At 33.7% G+C, this 11,040-nt stretch overlaps 2 protein-coding genes across 9 annotated transcripts; one reads left to right on the plus strand and one right to left on the minus strand.

Moving 5' to 3' along the window:
- The first annotated feature begins 1,380 nt into the window (after nt 1-1,380).
- Nucleotides 1,381-5,713, plus strand: LOC18604038 (protein DEHYDRATION-INDUCED 19 homolog 6-like). 8 transcript variants are annotated; one of them, XM_088805005.1, is made up of 7 exons: nt 1,381-1,678; nt 2,462-2,521; nt 3,015-3,154; nt 3,449-3,526; nt 3,631-3,863; nt 5,257-5,360; nt 5,439-5,713. In XM_088805005.1, exons 1-6 carry the CDS (start codon nt 1,582-1,584, stop codon nt 5,357-5,359), a joined length of 711 nt encoding a protein of 236 aa, XP_088661131.1. In that variant the 5' UTR covers nt 1,381-1,581; the 3' UTR covers nt 5,360; nt 5,439-5,713. The 8 variants fall into 8 exon arrangements, with proteins under 8 accessions (XP_088661131.1, XP_017973949.2, XP_088661132.1 ...); XM_018118460.2 differs by having other exon boundaries at nt 3,018-3,154; XM_088805006.1 differs by having other exon boundaries at nt 1,382-1,660.
- A 3,006-nt stretch (nt 5,714-8,719) lies between these two features.
- On the minus strand, nt 8,720-10,532 carry RABE1B (RAB GTPase homolog E1B). The gene has a single exon (XM_018117747.2). It carries the CDS (start codon nt 10,395-10,397, stop codon nt 8,943-8,945), a length of 1,455 nt encoding a protein of 484 aa, XP_017973236.2. The 5' UTR covers nt 10,398-10,532; the 3' UTR covers nt 8,720-8,942.
- Between the last annotated feature and the right edge of the window lie 508 nt (nt 10,533-11,040).

Raw genomic sequence — 11,040 nt, forward strand, 5'->3', positions numbered from 1 at the left:
AGATTTCAACTCTATTTTTTAGGTAAGAGAATTATGCACCAACTAATGAGATAAATGCTCGGGTGTAAACTTATTTTTTTGTAAATTTATTTTTTTGAAAGTTACCAATTGGTAGTGTATAAAATCTGTGCATTAATAACGTCAACGAAGATTGTGACAAAGGAAATGACGATTAATAGAGATATCGTTCTCTCAAAAATTTTAAAATTTTATAATATATTTTTATTTTTAAAAATTTTTATAATCTTATATATATAATTTTTTTTATTTGATGAGATGCTCCCACAATAATTAGTCAATAACTAATTTTAATAGATTTATGAATTACAATAAAACCTACTTCAATAAAATTATTCCTCGAATCCCATTATCGTAAGACCCCACGATCGACCCACCTCTTATTCATCTCCACATATGAGATCCTGACTCCGTTACAACCAAGGTAAACTGAATTTTTTTTATTAATAGTAGTAATTTACACTAATTATTATTAGGTTTAATCGCTTCAATTAGGGTTTATAATGTTATTATGTGAGGCCCAGAGATGTGATGGGGACTTTGTCCATAACTTGGAAGTGACATTAACGGTCATTGCCTTATACTTTGGGTTGAGTTTTAATGCCATAAACTCTGCTTTTTGACTAAAATTTTCTGTATACAAACAAAGAGAGCTGTTGTATTCAAGACTTGGAAAGTTGGTTGATCATAGTCTTCTATCACTAACAAACAACTAATTGAAACTTATTGTTTTAAATTGAAGCTTATTTCTCATTAAGCATAAGAAAAGAAGAAAAAACAAAAAACCCATTTCTTCTTTAGGAGCATCAATGATAATTTTTATTGTGTGAATATTAACAATGTAATCTTTATATAAATAAAATTTATTCATGAAATGTTAATTAAAAAAATTATAAAGTGTTAAATAAAAAAAAAACCCACAATAAATATAGATGAAATTTACCATGAATAAAAATAATTGTTTCTATCAAAAGAATATATGGGGATTGGATAATCGCGCTTAATAATATTCAAATATTAATATAATCGAATTCGAATATCAAGTATATAAGAGATGATACTCGTGTCTTATTTGACTCGAGACGATTAAAAAATATTTATTATCATTTTTAATAAAAAAGTTGGCCTAGTTATAAAGCAGAAGTTTGCTGTCACTTGAGAACAATCTCTCTTTTATACTTTACTCACAAATGTAAAATGTGACAAAAACTTTATAATAAATTATTTTTCAATGAAACATTAAAAAAATGGAAGAATTTTACCAAAATAAAGAAATAATGAGAATGCCACGTGTCAGTCATCCACCAAGTGGCTTTTCGATGTCGGAACAGCTTTCCACAATGTCAGACAATGAAGAGCAGAAGAAGCACATCCATCATCATAACCCATCACCCAAAGCAAACAAACCCTCTTGCAAATACTGGGTAAGTAAAGAAGAGAGAGAAAATTTGCATAAGCAAAAGGAAAGAGGGAAGCTTTTCTTTCCTCTCTCTCCCTCTCCTTCTCTCTACTTGCTGGAAACGCTGACGTATAGTTAAGCCACCGGAAAGCTGACGTAAGACAATGGACGTTGACCTCTGGCCATCTAAAGTTCACTCTTCCAAGCATCTCTCTGTAGTTCGTGCTGCTCGTCTCAACTCTGGTACTGAATTTGATTATAGTATGACTTTCTCCTTCTGGGTTTTCTAATGTTTTCCTTTCTTTTTCCTTACAAAAAGGACATGTTTTTGTTATGGTATTGCCATATGGATTTGTTTCTTTTGTTGTTTCTTGCAAGTAAGAGGCTTTTTGAGAGTTTTCAGGAACTGGGTCTTCAAGATTTTGATTAGATTCTGTTGGGATTGTCTGAACTTAGATTTGTACTTGATTATAGGACCTTGGGGTTCTCTTGGTACTTCTGAATGATGGGTTTCATTTATTTTCTTATGTTCTTGAAACTTTTGTTTTTCAAAGTATAAATTTTCTCCCTTAATTTAGTAGTAGTATAGAAGAAAAAAGTGTGATTTCAGGCGTTAATGAGTGAATTTCATGTTTTATTTTATTGTCATTTCTTATTTAGGTGTCCTTCCATAATTAGCAATCCCGTAAACTTGGAAAGTCCTTAAATACTTATTCCTAGAGAGCTGGCCACTTAGGGTTTCTAAAGAGTCCAGATATAATGGACATTAAGGAGAAGAAAAACAAAGAAAGTTTAGCATTTTGGGGGCTTTCACAAGGATGACTACTTACACTGAAGATGAATGCTCTAAGCGTAATCAAGTACTGGAGACCATTCAGAAGCAAACCTTGGATTTTCAAAATATTTTGGATAAGCTTAAGGCATTGATATTGAATGCAAATTCCCTGTCTTTTTCTGTTAAGTCATTACATATCTCCCAACTAGATAATCAGCAGGAGTGTAGGAAAGAATCTGATTGTGGTGTCTTGTATGGAACATGTGAAGATGAATGTGAAGATGAAACTGAAGATGGGGAGTTGGATTATGAAAGTAATTGTGATGAAGGTAAGATGTACAGAATTTTGGATTCATGAGCTTACGGGTTCTTGCTTATTGGGCTGGCTGTTTGAATCTTCTCTTGTTAAATGATAACAAGGAACATCTGAATTCTTTTGTACTCTATTGTAGCACTGCCAATTTTCTTATCTCCAATAAGGTGGGTGTTTTTAATCTAAATTTTCCCTTGCTTGGAATTTGGTAATATTGGTGGTATCTGGTCTGTCTTGTCGCATATACAAATTAAGGCCACGAAATGCTTGGTGTCTGGATAAACTCTAAAAATGTTTAGGAAGACCGATTTCGAAAAATGTAATGGGTTCCTTTTTTGTTTCCTTCATTCTCTGCCTTTCTTACCATCCTTTCTCTCCAGGATTCTGGTTGGGCCATATTTGTCTTTGTTTCAAAGTTTGCCCATTTTGTTTCACTGCTCAGCTTTTCTTTTTAGTTTCTTGAATGTATTCCTAATATGACATCTTTTTTTATTATTTAATATGAGAAGCAGATGGACATTATGATGATTTTGATGGAGATGAAGATACAAGAGCATGCTTTCCATGCCCCTTCTGTTACGTGGAAATTGAGATTCATGCTCTCTGTAATCATTTGCAGGAAGAACACTGCTTTGACATGAAAAATTCGGTATTTTCTTCGTCTTGTCTGATGTTCTTATCTTGAGTACCTTGTATATAATTGTGTATTTTGTTTCTTAGCTGCGCCTGTCACTGATTGACTGGAATCCTAATTAATTTGGCTTTAAATTATTAATAATAAGTTGTCAAAGATTGTAAATTAGCTTATTTCCTTCTCATTTCGATTGCTGGCAATGGTTAAAATTGAAGTTAAATGTTGAACATATAACTGATTTAAATATAAGGCATTATGATTCTGCAAATGCTGCTTACAACTAAAATTATAATTTGACGATTATTTCAGGTTTGTCCTCTATGTGCAGCAAATCTTGGTAAAGATGTGATTGGACATTTCATAGTGCAACACGCTAGTTCATTAAAGGTTGTTCCCCATTTTGGATCTTAATGTGTTAAATATAGTTTGTAGCATGTTTGAGCATGTTTTTGTGCTTTGAGCTTACCTGGAATTATCTTTATGCTTTTCAGCGAAGGAGAAAATCCCAAAAGTCTGGCTGCTGGCCTGGTACTCCTGCTACACTTAGCAGGGAACTGAGCTTATTTATTGGTTCCTCAACTGGCGATAGGGATAATGCACATGAATCTGCACCTGATCTGATCCTTTCTCCTTTTCTCTGTAATGCACCTGTTTCAGACACTAAGGATATTTTGCGAGATAAATGCTCTGACGGTGAAACTTCTGTTACTTCTAATTTGAAAAGGTATACTCATTGAATGGGGCTTTTACATTGTGCGATTACACATTATATGACTGCTAACTTTTAGTAAAAGAGGATCTATTTAGAAGGAAACCGCATGTTAAAAATCTAAAAATTTTAATGACCTATGTTGCTGCCTAGAAGTCATTAATGACCCTCAGCCTTGCATGACATACTCTAGTCGATTTAGATGAGTTAAATTCCTTATTTATCAGTAAAATTGTGGATATAAATTCTGCAACTGTAAGGTAGTAAAAGCATATTAGAACCTATTATCACACTTGAGGTAAATTGTTTTTTGTTTTGATAACTTAATTGTGTGCCCTCTAAAGTTAGATTCCATATAATATAGAACTGTCTGATTGATTATTGCAGAATTGATATTTATGAATGTTGCATGTCTGTGGAATTAGTTTTGTCCATATCTGAAATTAGAAACAAAGGATAGTTGCATACCTGAAAATACAAAAGCCACGATTCCTCATGTGTTAGGGTGGGCATGTAAATTACCTTAGTATTTGAACAAAGGTTAGGCAGAAAAGGTAAGAATTTAAAGTGCCTTTTGCTTAGTTATAGAGCTTGATCTGTCTGTGTCTTTGATGGTTTAAGCAAATAAACAAACAGATGATTTTAGCTTCCTTCCTTCTGATATCCATGGAGGTCATCCTGATGTTTCGTGAATTCTTCTAGAACTCTATCCAGCATAACCCTGTGTTGTTTTTAAGAAGACTTCATAAATGTCTGTTTCATTTCACCCACTGAAAGTCCCTGTTCTTGAGCAAATCTTTAAACATTCTCCGTTCCCTGCTTTAGACACCTATGGAACCCTATCTAGAGAAGCCTACTTCAGGAACCTCAGTCTTCAGGTCTTACTTTTTTGTGACAGTCTTCTACTCAATTTCCAAAGTTTTTCAAGGGTATCGTGCCTTACTATTCTGCTTTGCTTCTTCTCCTTGAATCAAGGCAAGGATAATCTTCCTAGTGACTAGGACCATGTTTCTTTGACCCAGTGAATAATGTCCCAGAGTCGAGGTTTCTAATCAAGATAATCTTCATACAGGTCAGACAATAGTGTGGTTTGATGTACTGACAAATGTCAATTTTTACAACTTGAAGAAAGTATTATACGAGTTATAGTTTCTCTGTATGAAATGAAAATTTGCTCTAATTTATGTCCATTTATTTTGAAGTAAATAAATTCTGACCCTCATGTTCTGAAAGGTTGTCCCAAAAGTATGAAAGAGCAAAATGTACATATTTCAGTCAGTTTCTCTTTCAGCTTACTGCAATTTCCAGTTCTATTGTTTTCTGATGTTGGTGGAATTCGCCAGCTCTAATGCGGGGATCTGGTTAAGACGCATTTTTAAATGTCATTGATTGTTTCCTTTTTGTGCAGAACTGAACTACCTTTTTTGGACAAGGATCATGAACAGAATACAGAAGAGAGAAGGCAAAAAGCCGCATTTGTTCTACAGTTGGTCATGTCAACCATCTTCTAAGGTTCTCATCTAGTCCCTATGAATCTCAAACTATTACACAGGAACAAAGTCTTTGTTGATATCTGTTGCTGGCTTGCAGCTCACCTGGCTGTGTTAATCAACACTGGGTTTTTAGCACTGGTGATGGTTCTAGGAGGTCGATCATCATAATTGGTATTATCTGGGAGGAACGGCTCGTGAAACGCAACATGGTCTGTTCATCAAAAAGCGATGTATGTATGTATGTACGAATGTATGTATAATGCCTATATAGTCAAACAAATATTTGTAGCCATTGAAAGGCCACAGCTTTATAAGGAGTGTAGAAACATACTCTATTTTTAAGTTTTAAAAGCTGAGTTAATGTCTTTTTAATGTTTCCTGAGTCATTTCCTTTTGCTCTATTCTCCAGCCTTCTTTTGCTGTCAAAAAGGATTCTCCTACCATTAACCCTTTTTGCCTACAATCTAGCAGAGATAAACTTAATAAAGAGCTTATGTTGGAAATCAGATTTTCTTCAACAATCAAATGAAACGCAAACTGAGAAAGGCCTTAAGGGGGTGTACTGGAATGGGCCGTAAAGCCCATATCTTAGTTCTGGCTTTCTGCATGGGCCTAAGCTGGAGATAAGCAATTGTTATGGTGTCTTTCTCCCCAGGCCAAGTTCCTATTTTTCTTTGGGCTTAAATAACAATAAACACTCTTCAATTATATGTGTTTTTGCAATTAAATCTTTATATTTTTTATTATACTCAAAACCCTGTTTCTTTGATTTGTACCTAATTAAGTTTTTATTTTTTTATTTTATTTAATTGGGATTTTATCTAGTAATAAGTAAACTTGACAATTCGTATTTTCGTGGCTTAATCGTGTTAACATTATTAAGATACGAAACATGATAAAACTAAATACGAACACAAGAATAATTATTCGTTTATTAAATATATTAAAATTTTTCACACAACACAATTAATAAACATGATTAAACGATTAACATAATTTTTTTAATACGTTTAACCAGATCAACTTAAAATATTTTATATTAAAATATAATTTTATTATTCAAATTTAAAATTAATAATTATAAAAACAATTAAAACAAATAATAATAACATCAAATATAATAAAATCTAAAATAAATAACATATATAAAATTCATTATCATATTAATAAAATTCATCATTAACATTAAACGTGTCATTTATACGCGTTTAAACACGATAATACGATTAATTAAACGTGTTAATTATGTCTGACACAATTAAAACACGAAATACGATAAGATTAAATTCAAATTTATTTAACTCAATGTCTTCTTGTATCGTATCCAACATGGTCAAGTCTAATAACAAAGACATTATTTCAAGTGCCAATTATCCTGTATTATCATATTTGATTAAATAAAATTAAGATTTTTTATAATCGATTTCAAATAGGATTCAAATAATGGTCTTACCCACTACTTGAATTCAATTATAAATAATAAATTTTAATATTAAATATTAATTTTACAAATATTATTTTTTATTTATAAACTTTTTATAATTAATGTAATGCTTACTTAAATTTATTAATTATTCTAATAATGATTTTAAATTTTAATTTAATAACTTAAAATTATTAATTTAATTTTCATTAATAATAAAATTCAAATAGAACTAATGATACATTTGGTATGGGAAATAGCAAAGTCATTCCCCTTTATTCCTTTCTCATTTTTATTCTTTTGTTTCGTTGGTTTTTGAGGTTCCGAGGAACAATAATTCTCCAAAATCTTGGTTTAGCCATTCCCCACCTCTCCATGTCAAAGGCTCTTCCATGACTATGGAATAGAGTCAAAAATTTATTGGACAAAAATGTCCTTATTTATTGAAAATAATTACAATATACAAATATAAATAAAAATAAAGAAAAAGTAAAAAGAAATTAAAATTAAAAAATATATTAATAATTTAATAATAAATTATTAATGTTTAAATTTTTTATGAAAATAGAAATTAAAAGATTAAAAAATGAAACTACAAATAGAGAAAAAATAAAGAGAAATTGAAGTAAAAAATCATATTAATAATTTAATAATGAATTATTAATATTTTAAATTTATAATGAAAATAAAATTAAAAAATTAAAAAAGAAAAAATATTATTAAATTATAATAATAAATAATTTTATCTAATTTACTAAATTATAATAAAAAATAATTTTGTCATTTTTTCATTTATTCTTAAACTTTTCCAAAACTATTATTATCAACCAACCATCAAAATAAATTATAATAACAATTCTTATCATATTTCATCTCATGAACCAAATAACATGATAACCATTCTATTCTATTCTATTTCATTGTGCGAACCTAACGTGTCATAAGGGATACCTCTGACCGTTGTTGACATCCCTGTGCCAAAGGTCATTTACCTCGAGTCTTGAGTAGCATTGGCCTTGACATAAACTCCTTCGAAATGCCCTTCATGGAAAATGCAGAGCATATCCTTTTTCACATCTAGATTTAGCAGTAACATCCATCTCCTGGGTCCCTGGATGACAAAATCCAGAGTCTACCTCATGGCACACCAATCTACATATCCACTGCAACTTGTCTTATGAATCCTAGTTCAACTTGTGCAGACATGCATGATTATACTCCAGAAAGATGCTGTCCCAAAATGGGAAAAGGGGATAGGTGGAAAAGGTTGGTACAGAAGAGTGAGTAACATGTACCACTGTGCTAAACTAGTAGCTTGACAATAACAGCCATTATTCCAAGGGATCATTTTCAAAGGCAGGCAAGATTGACAAACCTTGTTTAATCTACAAGTACTAATTCTTTCTGGTAGCTCTACTCATGAAACTAGCAAAGAGAAAATTCTTCATGATAAAGATGATAAGAAGTTACAAGCTTGCGAGGTAATAAGCAAGAGTTTTCAAAATGTGGTAAGCCAATTCAATCACCAATAGAGGTATACTTTGTCTTTGCTTTGGTCCAAATATTCAGCAATCAATATCTATAATACACCTACTATTACAAAACTGAACTTACTAACTATGAAGCAAGTTGAACTTGTTGGAAACTGACTAAAAGAAGAGTATGCATTTCCCAAACCATCAATGCAAGATTTTGCAGGAGAAACACTAGATAAGATGGTTACCTAGAATCACAAAAAATTATAGTTGCCACGAAGAGCTACAAATTACAATTTAAGTGGACCAAAACAATTATCAGATTAAATTGACAATGCTGTATGAAAGTTTCATTGACACAGAAAAACAGCCTTGAAGAACAATGATTCCTTTAGAGTATTGATGTGTGTTAACCACCTGAAGAACATGACATTTTCTAAAGCGAGCAAAAGCTCTAAGAATTAGCACAATAACAGCAGAAGCAACAGAGAAAAATAAGATCACATTGAATTATGACATGAATATTATCCAACTAGATTAGACATGAGTCTGAAGCAAAAGAAGTACAAAACTGCAAAATATATGAAATTGGAATCAAAGATGTCCTAAAAATGGTGAACTAATTGCATAACCTTGACATATAAAAGTTTTTGACATCACTCAAAAAGCAAGTAACATTTCCTGCAATGTCAGTTTCCTAAAATCACTCGATGATAGACTGAATAACACCGGCTCCAACAGTCTTCCCTCCTTCTCTGATAGCAAACCTCATCCCTTGCTCACAAGCCACAGGCATAATAAGCTCAACAACCATCTTTACACGGTCACCAGGCATAACCATCTTAGACTCCTCATCCTTATCATTCATAATCGAAGCTACCTTCCCAGTCACATCAGTAGTCCTCATGTAAAACTGAGGTCTATAACCCGCGAAAAATGGAGAATGCCTACCACCCTCTTCCTTCTTCAACACATAAACAATTGCGGAGAACTTAGTATGCGGAGTAATTGTTCCTGGTTTAGCCAGAACCATCCCTCTCTGGATATCAGCCTTTTGAACACCTCTAAGCAACAACCCAACATTATCACCAGCCATAGCCTCATCTAATGTCTTTTGAAACATTTCCACACCAGTAACTGTAACGTTTCTTGTTTCCCTCAACCCAACTATATCAACAGTCTCTGCAGTCTTTATAGTACCTCTCTCAACACGACCAGTGGCAACAGTACCACGACCCGTGATGGAAAATACATCCTCAACAGCTAACAAGAAAGGCAAATCAGTTTGCCTTTGGGGAATAGGAATATAACTATCAACAGAATCCATAAGTTCATAAATCTTATCAACCCATGGGTTTTCACCTCTCTTAACACTCGGATTAGCCATCAAAGCTTCTAAAGCTAAAAGGGCAGAGCCCGCAATAATAGGCACATCATCACCAGGAAATTCATAACTTGAAAGCAATTCACGCACCTCCAATTCGACCAATTGCAAAAGCTCTTCATCGTCAACCTGGTCTTGCTTGTTCAAAAACACAACCATGTTTGGAACACCAACTTGTTTAGCCAACAAGATATGCTCTTTCGTCTGGGGCATGGGTCCATCGGCTCCGGAAACGACCAAGATTGCGCCGTCCATTTGGGCAGCTCCGGTAATCATGTTTTTGACATAATCAGCGTGCCCCGGGCAGTCCACATGGGCGTAATGGCGGTTCTCGGTTTCGTATTCCACGGTGGCGGTGTTAATGGTGATACCACGAGCACGCTCTTCTGGGGCGGCATCGATTTCGTCATATTTCTTAGGGGCACTGTTACCCATGGCAGCTAAGGCCATGGTTAGAGCCGCGGTTAAGGTGGTTTTTCCGTGGTCGACATGGCCAATGGTGCCGATGTTGACGTGGGGTTTTTTCCGCTCGAATTTGCCACGAGCGGCTTTTACGGTGAGAGCCCCTCCACGGCGGCGGATGACGGTGCTGGTGGCGGTAGTGGCGAGGAAAGGCGGGAGGAAGGAAGATGAGAGATGGGTTGGGGTCAGTTTTGTAGATTTTGCGGAGAAACTGGCTGTGGAGGTTGCGGAGTGAGTCGAGAGAGGGGAGGCGTAGGGGTATCTAAGCTTTGAAGAAGTGGCTGCTGCTGCTGCCGTCGATGAAATTGCCATTTCTGTTACGCTTGAGAGAGCAGAGAAGGCGGGAGTACTGGGGGGGTTTTGGCCTTGGGGTATAGAAATGGAGGAGGAAGGAATGCAAGGGGGAGGAGGAAAGGCAATGGATTTGTTTTGTTATCTTGTTTGGAAGGACCAAAGCAGGGCTAATATGAGTTCTATCCACTCCCCACTGCTGCTCAATTCACAGTGCTTACTTTGGGTAGTACTGAATTTCCATGCTATCCTACTCCGATTCTGACACGTGCACGTTTACGGTAACATCATGTAAAATCATCAAGTCAATGTTTGATGGGTTTGGATTAAGACAAGTTATCGATACTTATAATGTTTAATACTAGTTAAAATATGTCATGATAATGTAATTTACTTTATATGATGGGCTTTGATCATACAATTAAGTGATTAATTTCATATCAACTGTCTATAATAATATTAATTATTATGTGTAAATGTGATGTGATTAGAAAATATTAATCAGATTTAAAATAATCGATGTTGTTTTTTTCTGGTTGAGATTAAGAATTTATATAAATACAATAAAATGATATAAAATTGATTATAAAAACAAATATAATTCAGAGCTATTTAACTGATTAATTAATCTATGATCCCTTATTTAAAATAACAAAATTCAAAT

This window comes from Theobroma cacao, chromosome 3 (genome assembly GCF_053813885.1).
Source record: "Theobroma cacao isolate CCN51 chromosome 3, ASM5381388v1, whole genome shotgun sequence".
Lineage (NCBI taxonomy): Eukaryota > Viridiplantae > Streptophyta > Magnoliopsida > Malvales > Malvaceae > Theobroma > Theobroma cacao.